The sequence below is a fragment of the Bos javanicus genome, chromosome 7 (genome assembly GCF_032452875.1).
Source record: "Bos javanicus breed banteng chromosome 7, ARS-OSU_banteng_1.0, whole genome shotgun sequence".
Lineage (NCBI taxonomy): Eukaryota > Metazoa > Chordata > Mammalia > Artiodactyla > Bovidae > Bos > Bos javanicus.
In genome coordinates, this window is record NC_083874.1 from 15678182 (window position 1) to 15703154 (window position 24973).

General features: G+C 41.9%; 2 protein-coding genes and 1 pseudogene across 2 annotated transcripts; 2 read left to right on the forward strand and 1 right to left on the reverse strand.

Moving 5' to 3' along the window:
- The first annotated feature begins 1360 nt into the window (after window positions 1-1360).
- On the forward strand, window positions 1361-4624 carry LOC133250712 (heterogeneous nuclear ribonucleoproteins A2/B1-like). The gene has a single exon (XM_061422256.1). It carries the CDS (start codon window positions 3041-3043, stop codon window positions 4157-4159), a length of 1119 nt encoding a protein of 372 aa, XP_061278240.1. The 5' UTR covers window positions 1361-3040; the 3' UTR covers window positions 4160-4624.
- Window positions 4625-19975: 15351 nt separating this feature from the next.
- LOC133252247 (U4 spliceosomal RNA) lies at window positions 19976-20105 on the reverse strand (annotated as a pseudogene).
- LOC133252075 (vomeronasal type-2 receptor 116-like) lies at window positions 20016-24709 on the forward strand. The gene is given in 2 exon segments (XM_061424808.1): window positions 20016-20019; window positions 23775-24709. Coding segments are annotated over 2 exon segments (939 nt in total).
- The last annotated feature ends 264 nt before the right edge of the window (window positions 24710-24973 follow it).

The window sequence follows — 24973 nt, forward strand, 5'->3', positions numbered from 1 at the left end:
TTTCAAAATAATTATGAATAAATTTTCTTCATAAAGCACTTCTAGGTTTATCTCAGATCAGATCAGATCAGATCAGTCGCTCAGTCGTGTCCGACTCTTTGCGACCCCATGAATCCCAGCACGCCAGGCCTCCCTGTCCATCACCAACTCCCGGAGTTCACTCAGACTCATGTCCATTGAGTCAGTGATGCCATCCAGCCATCTCATCCTCTGTCGTCCCCTTCTCTTCCTGCCCCCAGGTTTATCTCAGGGACATTAAAATATCTGTAGCATTAAAACAATGACAACAGTAATAGAAGAGTCAAGGAAGTTAAAATGGAATTGAAAGTGTTCTAAGATATTATTAGCATTTGGAAAAGGTGCTAAAAAAAATTATCTGTATTAGACTATTAAGTGAAGGATTTATACTGTAATCACTAATGTAACTAGACACTGATGTGTGTATGATTGTGACTGACAAGTTTCCAGACAAAAAGTGGATTAATAAAAGTGTTAAACCCTAGTCTAGGGAGGTAAAGGGAGTAGAGAGACTAATTACGTCAAAGGATCAGAAAAGAGTAAGGTGATTGAAATCATCAAACATTAACCAGGAATTAGTTGAAGGGTAAACGTACAAAATACTAACGTTTTAAAAGAATGGCTGTGTGATATAGACATTACAGACTTGTCAACTAACATTTTGGAGCAAAATACCTCGGTTCGATCCCTGGGTTGAGAAGATCCCCCGGGAAAGACATGGCAGTTCACTCTAGTATTCTCGTCTGGAAAATCCCATGAACAGAGGAGTTTGGCAGGCTATAGTCCAGGGGTTCACAAAGAGTCACAGACAGGACTTAGGGAATAAACAACCTCAACAATTAATGATAAACATTCAAAAGGTCTCTATTTTTCCTTTTTGCTATTATAACATCAGTTTCTAGAAATCTTTGTATATAGATAGAAATTTCTATTCCTATTTTTGTTGACTGTATCCATAGTGGGAGAAAAACGAAAGATGAACTTGTTGATAGGAACTGCAAATACCACTCCATACATAGATGTATTACATTTTTTAAACATTTTTTTCTTTTTTGGCTGTGCTGGGTTTTCCCTGCTCTATGTGGGCTTTCTCTAATTGCAGTGAACTGGGGCTTCTATTGGAGAAGGCAATGGCACCCCACTCCAGTACTCTTGCCTGGAAAATCCCATGGACGGAGGAGCCTGGTAGGCTGAAGACCATGGGGTCTCGAAGAGTCGGACACGGCTGAGCGACTTCACTTTCACTTTTCACTTTCATGCATTGGAGAAGAAATGGCAACCCACTCCAGTGTTCTTGCCTGGAGAATCCCAAGGACGGGGGACCCTGGTGGGCCGCCGTCTATGGGGTCGCACAGAGTCGGACATGACTGAAGCGACTTAGCAGCAGCAGCAGCAGGGGCTTCTATTGTTGCAGACCACAGGCTCTAGAGTGTGGGCTCAGTAGTTGAGCTGGCACACTGGCTTAGTTGCTTCACAGCATGCGGAATCTTCCCAGACTGGGGATCGAATCTGTGTCCCTTGCTTTAGCAGGCAGATTCTCATCCATGGTGCCAACAACGAAATCCCATTTTTTTCACCTAGGGTAGTTTCTGACAGTGTTAACAGCCTCCTATTTTTGCATTTGTGTATAAAGACTGAAGAATCTCTTAAATCCCTTTGATCTGAGATAGGGTGTGTCTTTGAAAAATCCACTGATTGGGTTACCCACTCCCTCCATAAAAGGGGAATCTGAGGCAGAAAGTCACTGCTTTCTCTGGCAAGCTATAGGCGGTCTGCATCTCAGGCTCGGGTCACAGGACAGCTCTCGAATCAGGGGGAACCAGCATCAGCCTCTTTCACAGATCAGCCTGTTCTGGTAAGTGGGGCATCCGTATTGATGGGAACAGTGTCCACTTGCATCTTTTCTTGGTGAAATTTCCTAGAGTTAGCTCTTACAAGAAAAAGATATGTTATTGAAAGGTATATCCTAAGTGTTAATGTTACCAAATATTCAAAGTTTTGTATAGTTTTGCATTTGAAAGTTTCTTGGAATAACAGGACAGATAAAAAAAAAAAAAATCGACATCACCAAGAAATGGAAGCAATACTTGGCTCTGCTTTGTTTAAATTGTTGTCCTCTGTGGAAAATTCTTTACCCATGCTGTGCTTGAGTCCTTTTCTTTCTTTCTTTCTCTCTCTCTCTTTTTTTTTTTTTTTGCAATTAAGTTTTCTGCTCAAGTATGTCTTCAGTTAGGCTTTCCCCTGGAGTAGGAAATGGCAACCCACTCCAGTATTCTTGCCTGGAGAACTCCATGGACAGAGGAGCCTGGCGGGCTATGGCCCATCTACAGGGTTGAAAAGAGTTGGACACAACTTAGTGACTAAACCACCACACCACCAATCTTTTCATCGTCAGTAATTTTAATTTCTTCCTCCCTTTATCCTTTCCGGCTTCACTTTCCCCGTGTGTGTGTATGTTCGTCACTCAGTTGTGTTTAACTCTTTGTGACCCCATGGACTACAGTCTGCCAGGCTCCTCTGAATACTGGAGTGGGTAACCATTCCCTTCTCAAGGGTATCTTCCCACCCAGGGGTGGAATGTGGGTCTCCCGCACTGCAGGCATATTCTTTACCATTGAAGCCACCAGGCAAGCCCCTGTAAGGGCAAAGCAAAAGGTAAATAGCTCAGCATAAAACCTTAAAGTCCATATTAGTCATCTATTCACTGAATATACCATTTGTGAGAAAAACTGTAAAATTAATAGATAATAATGCAGATAGAATTAAAAATGGGAAGAAATCAACATAGAGAAGATAATATGCATCAGGAAAGGTCACTCTGTTAAATAATGTTTTGCAGAAAAATTGAAAGTTGCTCAAGACTGATAAAAGGGCGGCAGAGGCTCCAGAGGCAGTAATAGCATCCCCGAGGCCAGGACGTGGAGGTTCTCCTGGAGGCTCTGTTTCCGGAGCAGCGGGAGCCGGACCGGTCAGGTTCCTGTTAGTCGCTGAGATCTCCCTCATCCTCCTCAGCTTCAGAAAAATGGCTCAAGCGACCAAGCGCGCGGAGAAGGAAACGTCAACATCTGATCCGTCGGAGAGGAATAAGAGAGATAATGAAAAATTTCGCAAACTCTTTGTTGGTGGCTTGAGCTCTGAAACCACAGAAGAAACTCTATGGAACTACTACCGGCAGTGGGGATATCTTACAGACTGTGTGGTCATAAGAGACCCCGCCAGCCAGACATCAAGAAGATTTGCTTTTGTCACGTTTTCCTCCATGGCTGAGGTGGATGCTGCCATGGCGGCCAGACCTCATTCCATCGATGGGAAAAGGGTTGCCCCCAAACGCGCTGTCCCAAGAGAGGACTATGGAATACCAGGGGCTCTTGTCACTGTGAAGAAGCTGTTTGTTTGTAAAATTGGAGAAGATACGGAGAAGCATCATCTTAGAGATTACTTTGGGAAATATGGAAAAATCAATGCCATTGAGATCATTAGTGATAGGGAGTCTGGAAGGAAAAGAGGCTTTGGGTTTGTGACTTTTGATGACCACGATCCCGTGGATAAGCTTGTATTGCAGAAATACCATACCATCAATGGTCATCATGCAGAAGTAAGAAAGGCCCTGTCTAGACCAGAAATGCAGAAACTCCAGCATTCTAGAATAGGAAGGGGAGGAGGTAAGGCTGATTTCCTATACTTGCATGGTGGTGGTGGAAATTTTGGAGCTGGACGAGGAAGGGACTTTAGAGAAGCATCTGATGGAAGTGGAAGCAGTGGTGAATCTGGGGATGGTGACCATGGGTATGGAGGAGGACCAGGAGGTGGTAGTTTGAGGGTTAGTCCTGGTTATGGAGAAGGACGAGGAGGTTGTGATGGAGAAGGACCTGGACATGGCTACCAGGATAGGGGTTGCAGAGCTGGTTATATCAACTACGGAGGAAGGAACGATGGAAATCAGAATTGCAATAATTTGGGAAATTATAAGCAGAAACCTTCAAAGTACGAGTTACTGAAGAGTGGGAAACTGAGTGGTAGGAGGAATATGGGAAGACCATATGGTGGAGCAAACTATTGTCCAGGAGGCCATGGAGGAAGTGGAGGTTATGGAGAGACAGCAATGTTGAGCTTGTTATTTGACAGGGGCTTGATTGTATAAATCAGGGAGAATGAGAGCCCCGAGGTAACAGAACAGCTTCAGGCTATGGAAATAATGATGTCAAGGAAACTCTCATTTCAGTCATGCATAAATATTTGGTGATATGGTCCAAGGCATGAGAGCATGTGCAGAAAGCCATTTTGTGAGTTGATTTAATTATGTAAAAAAAATTACCGTCCTTGGAGGAAAAAATCATATAAAAAATGTTTTTGAGACGTAATTCTTTCTTTTTGAAATGTCTTTCCAGTGGCCACTGTTCAAGAGTGTAGAAGCATCTCTTTCTTTGATAATGTTAAATTTTAAAATTTTGAGTGACATGTGAAAATCCTTTTTCAAGATTTTTCCCAACATTTTTAAAACTGCTAGCTAGAATCACCATGTAATAAGAACTAACATCACTCTTCTAAAAAAATTTAGGTAATGTGTAAAGAAGCTATTGTACATTGAAGATTTAATAAAATAATTTAAAAGGTGAAATGGTAGTGGTTTGTACATACCTATGCATAAAATATAAAATCACCCTTTTTAAATATACTCATCTTTTGATATTTAGGTCATTTTCCCATGTCTGGACTATTGGAAATGATCCTGCAATGATCATGTGATGGTAGATGATTATTTAGGATACTGGCTTCATTTTTTTTCCTGATGCATACCCAGAAGTGGAATTGCTGGTTCCTGCTGCTGCTGCTGCTACTAAGTCACTTCAGTCATGTCTGACTCTGTGTGACCCCACAGACGGCAGCCCACCAGGCTCCCCCGTCCCTGGGATTCTCTAGGCAAGAACACTGGAGTGGGTTGCCATTTCCTTCTCCAATGCAAGAAAGTGAAAAGTGAAAGTGAAGTCCCTCAGTCGTGTCCGACCCTCAGCGACCCCATGGACTGCAGCCTACCAGGCTCCTCCATCCATGGGATTTTCCAGGCAAGAGTACTGGAGTGGGATGCCATTGCCTTCCTACAGCAGTTCTAATTTTAATTTTTTGATGAACCTCCGTACTGTTTTTTTTTTTTTTTTTTTTTTAATAGCTGCACCGATTGACGTTCTCACCAAGAGTGCAGAAAAGTTTCCCTTTGGTGTGTCTGACACAGCCACCATGAGTTCTGTGCAGGGACATCAATCATAGACATAGGAGGGCAGAGCCCTCAGTGTCAGGATGGACTTGTCTCCCCCACACCTCCCTCTCTGCTCCCAAGCCCTGAAGTTTGAGAGTCACAGACTATGATGCAATCACAGAGGGAAGGGGAAAAACATGTTCATGGTCATTGCTTTTCACCAGGACTGAGGCAGGCAGGTGCAGAGCCCCAGGACAGGAGCCTCCCCAGAGCTCCTCCATGGAACTAACATGAAGCAGTAAAAAGGGGAAGGCAGGCTGCTCGCGTCACGGGGACACCGGTGAGGTCTCTCCTCACCTGCTCTCTGATTCTAAGTGTGCCCTGGTCTGGCACACCAGTCTGGCACACGCCCTGCAAGTTTTCCACAAGCTGAGAGACAGAGGGGTTGTGGGCATAGGCTGGGCTGACGTGAGGGGCATTTTCCTTTTTGAGAGCAGAGCAGGGATCAGATGCCTATCCCTCTTCTCATGAGCTGAGCCTAGATACCGGGCTTGGTCTCTCGGTTGGGCATCTCCTGCAACGTCATTCTCTCCGATTTATCTTTTCTTGCTCCTGCAGTCTTTCCACACTGTATGTGGGATACAGTTTGAAGTTTAGGCAGATTGCCTGAAGCACAGAGTGTATAAAGATGGAGATGTGGTGGTGGGTTCCCCCCCCATCCATACATTAAAACTACAAGCAGGTGTATTCCAGATCTCCTTCCTGAGAAGGCCAAAGCAACTGATAATACCTTATGAGTAAGTTCTTGTTTGCATTTGCATATATGTGTGTTTCATCTCCTTGAAAACAATCTGAGATGTGCACAGAAGTGGCAGAGATGTAGACCAAAGAATTCTGAATATTCTATCCTTCTATGTCCTTCTATTATCTGAAAAATTTTCCCTCTTCACTCCTTTCAAGAGAGGAGAGAATTATGCATCTTTCCTTCTCTATTCACCAGCAGGATTTGCAAGCTCTGTTCCTGGAGGTCTTAAAATTAGTGAGACTGCTGAATCCTAGCCCCTCCTGCTGCTAGAACCCTTAGACTGAGGCACATAATCCCTTTGAAACACTGGTCCCCTGGCCTGAGGCCACTCTTAGAGAAAGTGGCTAAGCCTGAATGTTGACTGCTGACAAAGGTATTGCTGAAATGTGCCTCCATGGAGAGACCCGAAGTGACCTGGATTTTCCACCCTAAAAAAATGAGTCCCATCAAATATTATTAGTTCACCCACACCAAGAGTGAGGTATTCAGCCCAATATTCTGGAAGCAAAAGAAAAAAAGTAGATACTATGTCAGAAGACAGTAAAGCCCTTCATTTTTATCTATATCATTAGTTTCTCTGGGGAAAATGATAAATTCTGCCCTAAAACGTGGACTTTAACTGTGGCATGAATGTCTCTAGTTGAGTTTCTGTAGCAGAGCTTAACAATGGGTTTGCATCAAGCAGTCTGTTTTCTGTTCATGTTTTGCTGGTTCATAGAGTTTCTAATGGATCTGCAATGTTTATCAACATGCCCATGTCCTCAGAAGTGGAAGATGTAGTTAGAACTTGTGCACCTTGTTTCCTTATTAGTTATGTCTGGAATTTTTTCAACACTAATTCTGTTGGCAGCTGCCCTTCTACTGGAGAGTTGCTGATTTGAGGGGAGAATGTCAATCCTGTTTCTAGTCTTCTGTTTGAGGACCTCTGCCAAATCTTTGTCCCTTTCAGCTGTCTCATTTCACGTTTCTTTTCCTCATGCTTTGCTTCTGCTTCTTTTACCAAAATATGAAATGGAGTGTTTGATGGAAATATTTCAGGTGCGCACATTTTCTAGTTTGGTGGAAGCTACTAATTATTTGACCTCTATCAGGGTCAATTACACTAACTCAACCAGAGATATGCATGCCACACAATTAGATAAAGTCCATGTTTTAGGGCTTCCCTTGTGGCTCAGATGGTAAAGAATCTGCCTGCAATGTGGGAGACCTGGGTTTGATCCCTGGATTGGGAAGATTCCCTGGAGAAGAGAATGGCTACCCACTTCAACATTCTGGCCTGGAGAATTCCATGGACTGTATAGCCCATGGGGTTGCAAAGAGTCAGACACGACTGAGGGACTTTCACCATGGGGGAGTGTCTCTACTTACTAATTATTTGTATTAGAATGCATGCTGGAAAAATTGTCCTAGTTTAGAGTGTAATATAGTGAAATATCCAGAGGAGACTTAACAAAACATGAAAACCATAAAACTGTAAAAATCTAAACATTTCCTAGGAGTGTACTTAATGTCACAAAGTATCGACATAATTACCATAACAGAATCCAACGCTTTCATCTATAGTTGTGTATATGCCGTTATCCAAATGTTCATTGAAATGATTGTTGTAACAAAGAGAAATGAGGTCTCCCTGATATTCTACAGACCCTGGAAAATGAACTATTTTTAGATATAACTATTCCTGTGAAATCTGCAAACAATTTAAAATGTGAGAACACTGATGATAATTATAAACTCAAAATAAGTTACATGGTTTAGAAGTGAATTAATGCAGGCTTTTGTGAATCTACAAATCCATTTCAGAATATATTTAGAAATTTCTGTCCTCAAACACAAGAAGCAAATACATATTGTCAAGTTGTTGATTAAATCAAATCAAATAATCAGATCAAATAAAGTATCTATTTTTAAATAGCTTTTAATATAAATTTAAAAGAAACATGCTGGGATCTTGGTATCCAAACTCTATTTTTCCAACATGTGGAATTCTTAATGAAGAGTAAAAAGATAGAGCTGAATTTTGTTATAAAGCTTCATGATGTTTTAATTTAAGCAGGTACCATTTGTTACTTTCCTTCCCAAAAGAGACCTATTAAACAACACCCCCACTTTCTTCACACAGGTTACTAGTACCAGAAGGAGCCATATGAACCTTATGCTAAAAAAATCATAACTGTTTTTTTTTTTCACCTACCTAGTGGCTCTCTAATGGACTAATCTAAGACTTCCTTTATTTTTCATGTCTTTTGAAATTTCCTAGGGCTGACTTACTCCACTCTGTATAATAGGCTCCAGTTTCATCCATCTCATTAGAACTGATTCAAATGCATTCTTTTTAATGGCTGAGTAATATTCCATTGTGTATATGTACCACAGGTTTCCTATCCACTTGTCTGCCGATGGACATCTAGATTGCTTCCATGTCCTGGCTATTGTAAACAGTGCTACCATGAACATTGGGGTACATGTGTCTCTTTCAATTCTGGTTTCCTCGGTGTATATACCCAGCAGTGGGATTGCTGGGTTGTATGGCAGTTCTATTTCGTTTTTTAAGGAATCTCCACACTGTTCTTCATAGTGGCTGTACTAGTTTGCATTCCCACCAACAGTGTAACGGGTTTCCCTTTTCTCTGCACCCTCTCCAGCATTTATTGTTTGTAGACTTTTTGATAGCAGCCATTCTGACCAGCATGAGATGGTACCTCATTGTGCTTTTAATTTGCATTTCTCTGATAATGAGTGATGTTGAGCATCTTTTCGTGTGTTTGTTAGCCACCTTATGTCTTCTTTGGAGAAATGTCTGTTTAGTTTTTTGGTCCATTTTTTGATTGGGTCACTTATTTTTCTGGAATTGAGCTGCATGAGTTATTTGTATATTTTGGAGATTGATTCTTTGTCAGTTGCTTCATTTGCTATTATTTTCTCCCATTCTGAAGGCTGTCTTTTCACCTTGCCTATAGTTTCCTTTGTTGTGCAAAAGCTTTTAAGTTTAATTAGGTCCCATTTGTTTATTTTTGCTTTTATTTCCACTACTCTGGGAGGTGGGTCATAGAGGATCCTGCTGTGATTTATGTCAGAGAGTGCTTTGCCTATGTTTTCCACTAGGAGTTTTATAGTTTCTGGTCTTACATTTGGATCTTTAATCCATTTTGAGTTTATTTTTGTGTATGGTGTTAGAAAGTGTTCTAGTTTCATTCTTTTACAAGTGGTTGACCAGTTTTCCCAGCACCACTTGTTAAAGAGTTTGTCTTTTTTCCATCGTATATTCTTGCCTCCTTTGTCAAAGATAAGGTGTCTGTGGGTGCGTGGGTTTATCTCTGGGATTTCTATTTTGTTCCATTGATCTATATTTCTGTCTTTGTGCCAGTACCATACTGTCTTGACGACTGTGGCTTTGTAGTAGAACCTGAAGTCAGGCAGGTTGATTCCTCCAATTCCATTCTTCTTTCTCAAGATTGCTTTGGCTCTTTGAGGTTTTTTGTATTTCCATACAAATTGTGAAATTATTTGTTCTAGTTCTGTGAAAAATACCATTGGTAGCTTGATAGGGATTGCATTGAATCTATAGATTGCTTTGGGTAGTATATTCATTTTCACTATATTGATTCTTCCAATCCATGAACATGGTATATTTCTCCATCTATTTGTGTCATCTTTTATTTCTTTCATCAGTGTTTTCTACATATAGGTCTTTAGTTTCTTTAGGTAGATTTATTCCTAAGTATTTTATTCTTTTCATCACAATGGTGAATGGAATTATTTCCTTAATTTCTCTTTCTGTTTTCTCATTGTTAGTGTGTAGGAATGCAAGGGATTTGTGTGTATTGATTTTATATCCTGCAACGTTACTATATTCATTGATTAGCTCTAGTAATTTTCTGGTGGTGTCTTTTGGGTTTTCTATGAAGAGGATCATGTCATCTGTAAACAGTGAGAGTTTTCCTTCTTCTTTTCCAATCTGGATTCCTTTTATTTCTTTTTCTTCTCTGATTGCTGCGGCTAAAACTTCCAAAACTATGTTGAATAGTAGTGGTGACAGTGGGCACCCTTGTCTTGTTCCTCACTTTAGGGGAAATGCTTTCAATTTTTCACCATTGAGGCTAATGTTTGCTGTGGGTTTATCATATATGGCTTATATTATGTTGAGGTATGTTCCTTTTATGCCTGCTTTCTGGAGGGTTTTTATCATAAACGGATGTTGAATTTTGTCAAAGGCTTTCTTTGCATCTATTGAGATAATCATATAGTTTTTATCTTTCAATTTGTTAATGTGGTGTATCACATTGATTGATTTGCAAATATTGAAGAATCCTTGCATCCCTGGGATAAAGTTCTCTTGGTCATGATATATGATCTTTTTAATATGTTGTTGGATTCTGTTTGCTAGAATTTTTTAAAGAATTTTTGTATCTATGTTCATCAGTGATTTTGGCCTGTAGTTTTCTTTTTTTGTGTGTGGCATCTTTGTCTGGTTTTGGTATTAGGGTGATTGTGGCCTCATAGAATGAGTTTGGCAGTTTACCTTCCTCTGCAATTTTCTGGAAAACTTTGAGTAGGATAGGTGTTAGCTCTTCTCTAAATTTTTGGTAGAATTCAGCTGTGAAGCCATCTGGTCCTGGGCTTTTGTTTGTTGGAAGATTTCTGATTACAGTTTTGATTTCTGTGCTTGTGATGAGTCTGTTAAGGTTTTCTATTTCTTCCTGGTTCAGTTTTGGAAGGTTATACTTTTCTAAAAATTTGTTCATTTCTTCCAAGTTGTCCATTTTATTGGCATATAGTTTCTTATAGTAGTCTCTTATGATCCTTTGTATTTCTGTGTTGTCTGTTGTGATTTCTCCATTTTCATTTCTAATTTTGTTGATTTGATTCTTCTCTCTTTTTTTCTTGATGAGTCTGCCTAATGGTTTGTCTATTTTATTTATCTTCTCAAAGAACCAGCTTTTAGCTTTGTTGATTTTTGCTATGGTCTCTTTAGGTGTAAAGTTAGGTTATTTATTTGATTTTTCTCTTGTTGCTTGAGGTAAGCTTGTATTGCTATGAACCTTCCCCTTGGCACTGCTTTTACTGAATCCCACAGGTTTTGGGGTGTCATGTTTTCATTTTCATTTGTTTCTTTGTATATTTTGATTTCTTCTTTGATTTCTTCTGTGATTTGTTGGTTATTCAGAAGCATATGGTTTAGCCTCCATATGTTTGCATTAATAGTTTTTTCCTGTAGTTGACATTTAATCTTACCACATTGTGATCAGCAAAGATACTTGGAATGACTTCATTTTTTTTTGAATTTACCAAGGCTAGATTTATGGCCCAGGATGTAAGCTATCCTGGAGAAGGTTCCGTGTGCACTTGAGAAAAAGGTGAAATTCATTGTTTTAGGGTGAAATGTCCTATAAATATCAATTAGGTCTAACTGGTCCATTGTATCATTTAAAGTTTGTGTTTCTTTGTTAATTTTCCGTTTAGTTGATCTATCCATAGGTGTGACTGGGGTATTAAAGTCTCCTACTATTATTGTGTTACTGTTAATTTCCCCTTTCATACCTGTTAGCATTTGCCTCAGAGAAGGCAATGGCACCCCACTCCAGTACTCTTGCCTGGAAAATCCCATGGACGAAAGAGCTTGGTAGGCTGCAGTCCATGGGGTCGCTAGAGTCGGACACGACTGAGCAACTTTACTTTCACTTTTCACTTTCATGCACTGGAGAAGGAAATGGCAACCCACTCCAGTGTTCTTCCTTGGAGAATCCCAGAGACGGGGAAGCCTGGTGGGCTGCCATCTCTGCAGTCGCACAGAGTCGGACACGACTGAAGTGACTTAGCAGCAGCAGCAGCAGCATTTGCCTTACATGTTGTGGTGCTCCTATGTTTAGTTCAGTTCAGTCACTCAGTCATGTCCAACTCTTTGCGACCCCGTGGACTGCAGCACGCCAGGCTTCCCTGTCCATCACCAACTCCTGGAGTTTACCCAAACTCATGTCCATCGAGTCGGTGATGCCATCCAACCATCTCATCCTTTGTTGTCCCCTTCTCCTCCCACCTTCAGTCTTTCCCAGCATCAGGTCTTTTCCAATAAGTCAGTTCTTTGTGTCAGGTAGCCCAAGTACTGGAGTTTCAGCTTCAACATCACTTCTTCCAGTGAACACCCAGGACTGATCTCCTTTAGGGTGGACTGTTTGGATCTCCTTGCAGTCCAATGGACTCTCAAGAGTCTTCTCCAACACCACAGTTCAAAAGCATCAATTCTTTGGCACTCAGCTTTCTTTACAGTCTAACTCTCACATCCATACATGACTACTGGAAAAACCATACCCTTGATTAGACAGACCTTTGTTGACAAAGTAATGTCTCTGCTTTTTAATATGCTGTCTAAGTTGGTCATAACTTTCCTTCCAAGGAGTAAGCATCTTTTAATTTCATGGCTGCAATCACCATCTGCAGTGATTTTCAGTTCAGTTCAGTTCAGTCACTCAGTCATGTCCGACTCTTTGCGACCCCATGAATCGCAGCACACCAGGCCTCCCTGTCCATCACCAACTCCCGGAGTTCACTCAGACTCACATCCATCGAGTCAGTGATGCCATCCAGCCATCTCATCCTCTGTTGTGCCCTTCTCCTCCTGCCCCCAATCCCTCCCAGCATCAGAGTCTTTTCCAATGAGTCAACTCTTCGAATGTGGTGGCCAAAGTACTGGAGTTTCAGCTTCAGCATCATTCCCTCCAAAGAAATCCCAGGGCTGATCTCTGCCCCCCAAATAAAGTCAGCCACTGTTTCCACTGTTTCCCCATCTATCTGCCACGAAGTGATGGACCAGATGCCATGATCTTAGTTTTCTGAATGTTGAGCTTTAAGCCAGCTTTTTCACTCTCCTCTTTCACTTTCCTCAAGAAGCTCTTTAGTTCTTCTTCACTTTCTGCCATAAGGCTGGTGTCATCTGCTTATGTGAGGTTATTGATATTTCTCCGAGCAATCTGGATTCCAGCTGGTGCTTCATCCAGCCAAGCATTTCTCATGATGTACTCTGCATAGAAGTTAAATAAGCAGGGTGACAATATACAGCCTTGACATACTCCTTTTCCTATTTGGAACCAGTCTGTTGTTCCATGTCCAGTACTAAGTGTTGCTTCCTGACCTGCATATAGGTTTCTCAAGAGGCAGGTCAGGTGGTCTGCTTTCCCATCTCTTTCATAACTTTCCACAGTTTATTGTGATCCACACAGTCAAAGGTTTTGGCATAGTCAATAAACCAGAAATAGATGTTTTTCTGGAACTCTCTTGCTTTTTTGATGATCCAGTGGATGTTGGCAATTTGATCTCTGATTCTTCTGCCTTTTCTAAATCCAGCTTGAACATCTGGAACTTCACAGTTCACGTATTGCTGAAGCCTGGCTTGGAGAATTTTGAGCGTTACTTTGCTAGCAGGTGAGATGAGTGCAATTGTGCACTAGTTTGAGCATTCTTTGGCATTGCCTTTCTTTGGGATTGGAATGAAAACGGATCTTTTCCAGTCCTGTGGCCACTGCTGAGTTTTCCAAATTTGCTGGCATATTGAGTGCAGCACTTTCACAGCATCATCTTTTAGGATTTGAAATAGCTCAACTGGAATTCCATCATCTCCACCAGCTTTGTTCATAGTGATGCTTTTTAAGGCCCACTTGACTTCACATTCCAGGATGTCTGGCTCTAGTTGAGTGATCATACCATCATGATTATCTGGGTCCTGAAGATCTTTTTTGTACAGTTTTTCTGTGTATTCTTGCCACCTCTTCTTAATATCTTCTGCTTCTGTTAGGTCCATACCTTTTCTGTCCTTTATTATTTTTTTTTCCTTTATTTATTTAAAAAATTTTTAATTTAATAATTTTAAAACATGTGTTCCCCATCCTGAACCCTCCTTTTCTGTCCTTTATTAAGCCCATCTTTGCATGAATTGTTCCTTTGGTACCTCTAATTTTCTTGAAGAGATCTCTAGTCTTTCACATTCTCTCCCATTCCCATTTCCTCTACTTTTTTGCGTTGATCACTGAGGAAGGCTTTCTTATCTCTCCTTGCTATTCTTTGGAACTCTCCATTCAAATGGGTATATCTTTTCTTTTCTTCTTTGCTTTTCACTTCTCTTCTTTTCACAGCTATTTGTAAATCCTCCTCAGACAGCCATTTTGCTTTCTTTGCATTTCTTTTTCTTGGGGATGGTCTTGCTCCCTGTCCCCTGTACAATGTCATGAACCTCCATCCATAGTTCATCAAGCACTCTGTCTATCAGATCTAGTCCCTTAAATCTATCTCTCACTTCCACTGTATAATCATAAGGGATTTGATTTAGGTCATTTGATTTAGACCTGAATGGTCTATTGGTTTTCCCTACTTTCTTCAATTTAAGTCTGAATTTGGCAAGTGCATATATATTTATAATTGTTGTATCTTCTTCTTGGATTTATCATTTGATCATTATGTAGTGTCCTTCTTTGTCTCTTTTCATGGCCTTTATTTCAAAGTCTATTTTATCTGATGTGCGTATTGCTACTCCTGCTTTATTTTGGGTGAAATATCTTTTTCCAGCCCTTTGTTTTCAGTCTGTATGTGTCCCTTGGTTTGCTGTGGGTCTTTTGTACACAGTATATATAGGGGTCTTGTTTTTGTATTCATTCAGCCAGTCTTTGTCTTTTGGTTGGGAGCATTCAGTCCATTTACATTTAAGGTAATTGTTGATTTTGGGTTAGAGTTTAAAAACCTTTTCTGTGTTTCCTGTCTAGAGAAGATCTTATAGCATTTGTTGAAGAGCTGGTTTGGTGGTGCTGAATTCTCTCAGCTTTTGCTTGTCTGTAAAGCTTTTGATTTCTCTTTCATATTTGAATGATATCCTTATGGGTACAGTAATCTGGGTTGTAGTTTTTTCTCTTTCATCACTTTAATTATGTCCTGCCATTCCCTTCTGGTCTGAAGAGTTTGTACTGAAAGATCAGCTGTTATCCTTATGGGAATCCCCTTGTGTGTTATTTGTTGCCTTTCCCTTGCTGCTTTTAATATTTGCTCTTTTGTGTTTGATCTTCGTTAATTTGATTAGTATATCTTGAGGTGTTTCACCTTGGGTTTATCTTGTTTGGGACTCTCTGGGTTTCTTGGACTTGGATGGCTATTTACTTCCCTATTTTAGGGAAGTTTTCAACTATTATCTCAAGTATTTTCTCATGGCCTTTCTTTTTGTCTTCTTCTTCTGGGACTGCTATGATTCGAATGTTGGGGTGTTTGACATTATCCCAGAGGTCTCTGAGCTTGTCCTCATTTCTTTTAATTATTTTTGCCTCTTTGCTTCATTTATTTCCATCATTCTATCTTCCACGTCACTTATCCTATCTTCTGCCTCAGTTATTCTACTGTTGGTTCCCTCCAGAGTGCTTTTGATCTCAGTTATTGCATTATTCATGATCGATTAGACCTTTTTTTTTCCTTCTAGGTCCTTGTTTAACATTTCTTGCATCTTCTCAATCCTTGTCTCTAATCTATTTATCTGTAACTCCATTTTGTTTTCTGACTTTGGATCATCTTTACTATCATTATTCTGAATTCGTTTTCAGGTAGACTCCCTATCTCCTCCTCTTTTGTTTGGTTCGGTGGGCATTTATCATGTTCCTTTACCTGCTGAATATTTCTCTGCCTTTTCATCTTGTTTAGATTGCTCTGCTTGGGGTGGCCTTTCTGTATGCTGGAAGTCTGTGGTTCCTCTTTATTGTGGAGGTTGCTCTCTGTGGGTGGGGTTAGACTAGTGGCTTGTCAAGGTTTCCTGGTTAGGGAAGTTTGCATCAGTGTTCCGCTGGGTGGAGCTGGATCTCTTCTCTCTGGAGTGCAATGAAGTGTCCAGTAGTGAGTTTTGAGGTGTCTGTGGGTTTGGTGTGACTTTGGGCAGCCTGTATTTTGATGCTCAGGGCTATGTTCCTGTGTTGCTGGAGAATTAGCTTGGTATGTCTTGCTCTGCAACTTGTTAGCTCTTGGGTGGGGTTTGGTTTCAGTGTAGGTGTGGAGGCTTTGGATGAGCTCTGGTTGATTAATGTTCCCTGGAGTCAGGAGTTTTCTGGTATTCTCAAGTTTTGGATTTAAGTCTCCTGCCTCTGGCTTTCAGTCTTATTCTTACAGTAGCCTCAAGGCTTCTCCATCCATACAGCACTGATGACAAAACATCTAGGTTAATGGTGAAAAGATTCTCCACAGTGAGGGACACCCAGAGAGGTTCACAGAGTTACATGGAGAACAGAAGAGGGAGGAGGGTGATAGAGGTGACCAAGAGGAGAAAGGGGGAAATCAAAAGGGGAGAGACCAGTGTGGCTAGTAATCAATTCCCTGTGTGCTCTCCACAGTCTGGAACACCCAGAGAGGTTCACAGAGTTATATAGAGAAGAGAAGAGGGAGGAAGGAGATAGAGGTGACCAGGAGGAGAAGAGGGGCAGTCAAAAGGGGAGAGACCAGGCTAGCCAATAAGAAGTTCCCTAAGTAACAGACTGGTTCCAAATAGGAAAAGGAGTTCGTCAAGGCTGTATGTTGTCACCCTGTTTATTTAACTTACATGCAGAGTACATCATGAGAAACTCTGGCCTGGAAGAAACACAAACTGGAATCAAGACTGCCAGGAGAAATATCAATAACCTCAGATATGCAGATGACACCACCCTTATGGCAGAAAGTGAAGAGGAACTCAAAAGCCTCTTGATGAAAGTGAAAGTGGAGAGTTAAAAAGTTGGCTTAAAGCCCAACATTCAGAAAACGAAGATCATGGCATCCGGTCCCACCACTTCATGGGAAATAGATGGGGAAACAGTGGAAACAGTGTCAGACTTTATTTTTCTGGGCTCCAAAATCACTGCAGATGGTGACTGCAGCCATGAAATTAAAAGACCCTTACTCCTTGGAAGGAAAGTTATGACCAACCTAGATAGCATGTTCAAAAGCAGAGACATTACTTTGCCAACAAAGGTTCATCTAGTCAAGGCTATAGTTTTTCCTGTGGTCATGTATGGATGTGAGAGTTGGACTGTGAAGAAGGCTGAGTGCTGAAGAATTGATGCTTTTGAACTGTGGTGTTGGAGAAGATTCTTGAGAGTCCCTTGGACTGCAAGGAGATCCAACCAGTCCATTCTGAAGGAGATCAGCCCTGGGATTTCTTTGGAAGGAATGATGCTAAAGCTGAAACTCCAGTATTTTGGCCACCTCATGCGAAGAGTTGACTCTGGGAAAGGCTCTGATGCTGGGAGGGGTTGGGGGCAGGAGGAGAAGGGGACAACAGAGGATGAGATGGCTGGATGGCACCACTGACTCGATGGACGTGAGTCCGAGTGAACTCCGGGAGTTGGTGATGGACAGGGAGGCCTGGAGTGCTGCGATTCATGGGGTCGCAAAGAGTCAGACACGACTGAGCGACTGATCTGATCTGAAGTGTTCTCGAGATTTTGCAGAGTAGAATCTGGGTTGTAGGTTTTTCTCTTTCATCACTTTAAGTATGTCCTGCCATTCCCTTCTGGCCTGAAGAGTTTGTACTGAAAGATCAGCTGTTATCCTTATGGGGATCCCCTCGTGTGTTATTTGTTGCCTTTCCCTTGCTGCTTTTAATATTTGCTCTTTTGTGTTTGATCTTCGTTTATTTGATTAATATGTCTTCGAGTGTTTCACCTTGGGTTTATCCTGTTTTGGACTCTCTAGATTTCTTGGACTTGAGTGGCTGGGAAGTTTTCAACTATTAACTCCTATGATTCAAATGTTGGGGCGTTTGACATTGTCCCAGAGGTCTCTGAGGTTGTCCTCATTTCTTTTCATTCTTTTTCTTTTTTGCTCTTTGCTTCATTTATTTCCACCATTCTGTCTTCCACCTCACTTAATCTATCTTCTGCCTTAGTTATTCTACTGTTTGATCTCAGTTATTGCATTATTCATCATCGATTGACCCTTTTTAAATTCTTCTAGGTCCTTGTTTAACATTTCTTGCATCTTCTCAATCCTTGTCTCTAATCTATTTATCTGTAACTCCATTTTGTTTTCTGATTTTGGATCATCTTTACTATCATTATTCTGAATTCGTTTTCAGGTAGACTTGGGCATTTATCATGTTCCTTTACCTGCTGAATATTTCTCTGCCTTTTCATCTTGTTTAGATTGCTCTGCTTGGGGTGGCCTTTCTGTGTGCTGGAAGTCTGTGGTTCCTCTTTATTGTGGAGGTTGCTCTCTGTGGGTGGGGTTGGACTAGTGGCTTGTCAAGGTTTCCTGGTTAGGGAAGTTTGCATCAGTGTTCCGCTGGGTGGAGCTGGATCTCTTCTCTCTGGAGTGCAATGAAGTGTCCAGTAGTGAGTTTTGAGGTGTCTGTGGGTTTGGTGTGACTTTGGGCAGCCTGTATTTTGATGCTCAGGGCTATGTTCCTGTGTTGCTGGAGAATTAGCTTGGTATGTCTTGCTCTGCAACTCGTTAGCTCTTGGGTGGGGTTTGGTTTCTGTGTAGGTGTGGAGGCTTTGGATGAGCTCTGGTTGATTAATGTTCCCTGGAGTCAGGAGTTTTCTGGTATTCTCAAGTTTTGGATTTAAGTCTCCTGCCTCTGGCTTTCAGTCTTATTCTTACAGTAGCCTCAAGGCTTCTCCATCCATACAGCACTGATGACAAAACATCTAGGTTAATGGTGAAAAGATTCTCCACAGTGAGGGACACCCAGAGAGGTTCACAGAGTTACATGGAGAACAGAAGAGGGAGGAGGGTGATAGAGGTGACCAAGAAGCAAAAGGGGAGAGACCAGTGTGGCTAGTAATCAATTCCCTGTGTGCTCTCCACAGTCTGGAACACCCAGAGAGGTTCACAGAGTTATATATAGAGGTGACCAGGAGGAGAAGAGGGGCAGTCAAAAGGGGAGAGACCAATCTAGCCAATAAGAAGTTTCTTAAGTAACAGACTGGTTCCAAATAGGAAAAGGAGTTCGTCAAGGCTGTATGTTGTCACCCTGTTTATTTAACTTACATGCAGAGTACATCATGAGAAACTCTGGCCTGGAAGAAACACAAACTGGAATCAAGACTGCCAGGAGAAATATCAATAACCTCAGATATGCAGATGACACCACCCTTATGGCAGAAAGTGAAGAGGAACTCAAAAGCCTCTTGATGAAAGTGAAAGTGGAGAGTTAAAAAGTTGGCTTAAAGCCCAACATTCAGAAAACGAAGATCATGGCATCCGGTCCCACCACTTCATGGGAAATAGATGGGGAAACAGTGGAAACAGTGTCAGACTTTATTTTTCTGGGCTCCAAAATCACTGCAGATGGTGACTGCAGCCATGAAATTAAAAGACCCTTACTCCTTGGAAGGAAAGTTATGACCAACCTAGATAGCATGTTCAAAAGCAGAGACATTACTTTGCCAACAAAGGTTCATCTAGTCAAGGCTATAGTTTTTCCTGTGGTCATGTATGGATGTGAGAGTTGGACTGTGAAGAAGGCTGAGTGCTGAAGAATTGATGCTTTTGAACTGTGGTGTTGGAGAAGATTCTTGAGAGTCCCTTGGACTGCAAGGAGATCCAACCAGACCATTCTGAAGGAGATCAGCCCTGGGATTTCTTTGGAAGGAATGATGCTAAAGCTGAAACTCCAGTATTTTGGCCACCTCATGCGAAGAGTTGACTCTGGGAAAGGCTCTGATGCTGGGAGGGGTTGGGGGCGGGAGGAGAAGGGGACAACAGAGGATGAGATGGCTGGATGGCACCACTGACTCGATGGACGTGAGTCCGAGTGAACTCCGGGAGTTGGTGATGGACAGGGAGGCCTGGAGTGCTGCGATTCATGGGGTCGCAAAGAGTCAGACACGACTGAGCGACTGATCTGATCTGAAGTGTTCTCCACAGCCCGGCACACCCAGAGAGATTCACAAAGTTAAGTAGAGAAGAGAAGGGGAGGGAGGAGATAGAGGTGACCTGGGGGAGAAAAGGGAGAGTCAAAAGGTGAAATAGCAATCAAGGCAGTAATCACACCCCTAAGTAAAAATGGGTACTGAAGATTAGATTCTTTTCAATTAGCAATAATCGCAGCTTGGATAAACCTCATTATCTACGATACTGCCACTGTGCAAAGCTGAAGATTAGAATCTTAAAGTTACAAAATTGATAACAAAAAGCAAAAAAACAAAGATTAAAAATCTAGAGTAGAGGTTAGACTCTCAAAAATAAAAATATGAAAGAGACAAAACAAAAATCACAAAATTATAATATATATGTGAAATTTGCTTTAAAAATAGGGTCTTTTTTTTTGCAAGGTAATAGTAGGTTATAAAAATGAAAATTAAAAGAGTAATGAAGAACTTAAAAATAAAAAATTTTTAATTTAAAGATGAAAATTGTAAAATATATCTAGGAATTTCTCTGCAGCTGTTGAGGGCAGTTTGGGGTCAGTTCAGTTCCAGATAGTACCTTGTTCCCGCTTATACTTCTTTTCAAGGTCTATAGACCCCTTCCAATGTAATCAGTGCTAACTACAGGGTTTTAATCTGTTGCACCTGTCACTTCCAGAGCACCTCCCTCTTCTTTGTTAATTTTGGCTTCCTCTATTTGCAAGTCTCTTCAGTGTCTAATTTCCACCCTGACACAAGGGGGCGAAGGTGGCCACTTATTTAGGCTAACTTGTTCAGTTGTGTTGTGGGGAGGGAGGAACACCGCAAACAAATATCACTGGCATTTGTGGGGATTGCTTGCAGTGTCTGGGCCGCACTGGGTTTGCTGCCGCTCACGGCGTGTGTGCTTTCCTAGTCTACACTGCTCAGGCTCCAGGTTGCTCTGCAGGGGAACTCTCTAAAGTGGGACCTGGGTTGTGTGCACTTCCCGGGTCTAAGCTACTCAGGTTCAGGTGCTTGGGTACTCCACAAAGGCACAGACTTAGTCGGGCCTGCACTTTGTCCCCTTCCCCGGTCCGAGCAGCTCAGGCGACCAGGTGCTTGGTGAGCGCATTCTCCCAGCTGGTTGGTGCATCTTATCACCTCCTGGGTCCCAGCCCCTCAGTTTCCTGGGTGTACCGCAAGAGTGCCATCTCAGATGTGTCTCTTCTGGGGAGCTGATCTCTGACTGCGACCCTTCTGGCAGATGTCAACCGTCCAGGATCCCAGGAAGACTTGGTTAGCAACTGAGGGCCTGCTCACAGTTTGGTGGAGGATGCCTTCTCTGGGGCCGAGATTGCCCCTTACCTTCCGGCTCTGGCTGTTGCCTGCCTGCCTCTCTGCCTCCGGCGTGGGGATGGACCGGTCCACAACCCGCTAGCTCTCCTCTGGTATTTGCTCAGTCCTTTGTTCTGTGAGCAGGCCCGGCAGTGCCTTTGGTTAGAGCTTTCCGAGGGAAAGTTCTCTTTCTTTTTCTCTCTGCCTATCCCATAGTTTGGGTTGCTATCTCACGTTAGCTCCCTCAGATTGTCCTCAGGACATTCAGGCTTGGTCCTTACCCTAAGCATGCAGCCCACGACTCCCTGTTTAGCCCCTGCTCGCTGCTGGCCGACACAAGCGTATGGGCTACTTCTCCACTGGGAGTTGCAGTTAGGCGTGTAATCTGTGGGTTTTGGGTTTTTCCCTCCCGGTTATATTGCCCTCTGAGGTTCCAAAACTCCCCACAGACCTGCTGGTGACAGGGTTTCCTGGTGTTTGGAAACTTCTCCTCCTTCACGACTCCCTTCCTGGCATGGGTCTCTGTCCCTAACTCTTTTGTCTCTCTCTCTTTTTATCTATTTTGTCCTACCTGCTTTTGAAGGGAAAAGCTGCCTTTCTGGGTGCCTGGTGTCCTCCAGCGTTCAGAAGTTGTTGTGTGGAATTTGCTCAGTGTTCAAATGATCTTTCGATGAATTTGTGGGGGAGAACGTGGTCTCCCCGTCCTATTCCTCCACCGTCTTAGGACCACCCCCCTTCACTCCCTTCTTATGTTTAGATAAACACCAGTAGATTATGAATGTTAACTATTTCTTTGTAGATTCCATTTACACTTTCCTATGGTTATATGCACATTACTGGATTGCCAAACTTCATTTTAATTCGTATTTCAAAGCACTGACTACTATTTTCACAAAATTTCCCACATTTGAAAACTTCAGGCTAATTTTAAGGTGGTTCTCTATGTGTTAACATTTTGCACACAAAAGTATTTTGAATTGTTTTTACAAATCTGTGCCATTCCTGTCAGGAGCCATGAATTGTGTTAATCACAACCTGCAGTTCATAACACTCTCTCACAGTTGGTGTCTTCACAGTCTACATTTATTGTTTATGAAGCCATTTTTCATAGTGTGTCTGCTTTCCACATTGTTAGGTTCTTTGACCTAAAACCTACATCCTGTATGTGGCCAATAGGAGAGCATAGAAAATAGTTTTCTGCACATAAAACTTCAGTGTTATGATCACAGGGATAGTTGCACTGAGAAGATGTTTGGACTAGGTGGTTTAACAAGAGAAAGTCAAGCTGTGTTGCCAGGAATATATGAAACAAAAACCTTGAAATACTTTGGTAAAATTTGGGTGGTCTTCATAAATATTTCAGAAGAAAGAATGTGGAAACATCTCTTAGTATCTCATGCTTAGATTTCTGGAGAAGGTGACAAGGCTGGGATTGGGGAGGGGACCTAGTGATGTCACAGAAGAGGAAACATCCTTCGTTCTGAGAGAAATAGAGACATCCTCTGACAGCAGCTAACCATGTGCCAAATTTGACCAAAGACTCTCTCTCTTTCCTTCCAGACACTGATATCTGTGTGTAGCCAGAGTTACATTCCAGGATTCAGAAAAACCCCACAGGAAGGACAACCTGTTTGCTGCTTCCACTTGTGCGTTGTGTCAAGAGATATGTTTCCAACCACACAGGTTAAATATTTCATAATGGTCTACAGTAACTCCACCTCCTACCTATTTCCATGGAAAGAATACTGAGCACTTTGGGAAAGGAGTCACTAGGCATTAGTTTCTCAATTCATGTATTTATGCATTTTTTGATGTCTTCATTTTTATTGCACTCAAATATATATCACATTAAAATTTATCATTTTAATTATTCTTGAGTACAATTCAAGGACATTAATAAATTTCTATTGCTGTACCACCTTTTCCACTGTTCTTCCACAGAACTTGTAACCTCTAACTTCATCAGTTACCATGAAACAGTTACTCTCAATTCCCTCATAAACATCATTCTACTTTCTGTGTCTATGAATCTGACTATTCTAAGTACTTTCATAAATAAAAGCATATTCCTCCCTTGGCATGTGGCTTCTTTCAAAAGGATAAGACTTTCAAGGTTCATGCATGTTGTAGCATATGGCAGATAAATTCATTTCTTTTTAAGGCAGGACATTCTTGCATTGTGTGTATGTACCTCATTTTGTTTAATCATTTCTCTCTCAATGGGCATCAGGGTTGTTTCCACTTTTTGGCTATTGTAAGTAATGCTGGTAAGATATTATCCAATTCACTGCCTTCAACTTTAGGGAGTATACACCTAGATGGGAATTGCTCACTCTAACAGTAATTCTGTGTTAAATTTTTAAGAACTGCCAGACTGTTTCTCACAGCAGCTGCACCATTTTACATTCCCATCAAGAAGGTACAAAAGTTCCATTTTAACTTTCTCAGCAACACTTTCTAATTTAATATGTCTGAATATTTCATCAGAGAAGATCAATATGCACACTGCACAAGATGGTATATTTTTATTTCCTACATATTTAAGTGTCTTACAAATAAAAATTGGGATAATGAAATGGTGAGTCTGCTCTCTCTCTAGATGCAGAGCAGTGTGCCCCATGCCCAGACTGAGAGTATCCAAACAGGGAAAGAAATCACTGCCTCCCCAGGGTTGTGACCTTCCTGGCGTTCGAGGGTTCTCTGGGGATGTCACTGGCCTGCACAGCTCTGTGCTTCTGTGTTCTCACGGCTGTAGTTTTCTGGGTCTTTTTGAAGCACCGAGACACCCCCATAGTCAAGGCCAATAACCGGGCTCTCAGCCATGTCCTGCTCATCTCCCTCCTCCTGTACTTCCTCCGCTCCTTACTCTTCATCAATCATCCCCACACAGCCACCTGCATCCTCCAACAGATCACATTTGGAGCTGTGTTCACTGTGGCTGTGGCCACTGTTTTAGCCAAAACCCTGGCTGTGATCCTGGCATTCAAGGCCAGGAAACCAGGAAGAACCATGAGATGATTGCTGGTCACAGGAGCTACTAACTATGTCTTTCCCATGTGCTCCTTGATCCAGGTGATCATCTGTGGTGTCTGGCTGGGAACCTCTCCCCCTTTCCTTGAGATAGACGCTCACTCTGAGCCCAAAGAGCTCTTCATCTTGTGCAACAAGGGCTCAGTCACTGCCTTCTACCATGTCCTGGGCTACCTGGGCTCCTTAGCCCTGGGGACCTTCTCCTTGGCTTTCCTGGGCAGAAACCTGCCTGATGCCTTCAGTGAAGCCAAGTTCCCGACCTTCTGCATGGTGGTGTTTCTCAGCATCTGGGTCACCCTTCTCCCCGTCTACCACAGCACCAAGGGCAAGGTCATGGCAGCCGTGGAGACCTTCTCCATCTTGGCCTCCAGTGCTGGGCTCCTAGGCTGTATCGGTATCCCAAAGTGCTACATTATCCTCCTAGGACCTGTGATGAATTATCTGAAAGATTTAAAGAATCAAATAGACTCCAAAAGAAATTGGCATGCAGATTTTATTTCCTAATAAGTCTCTGTTACATTTGCTTTGAATAATATACCACTCAGAGAGATGACATTATTCATTCAGATATTAGAAACAATCAAAACTACTTCACCTCTATTCAGCCAGGGATTCTCTCTCTTTTTTTTAAGTCTCTGTGTACAACTACACTCAGCCATTAAGAGTTACAAATAATTGTTCTATTTCAGATTAATGACTCCTCAAAGCTTCTGCTACTAAGTCTAGCCGGGTCCTCCATCATTTAGTATATAGCATCTTTTTTGTTTG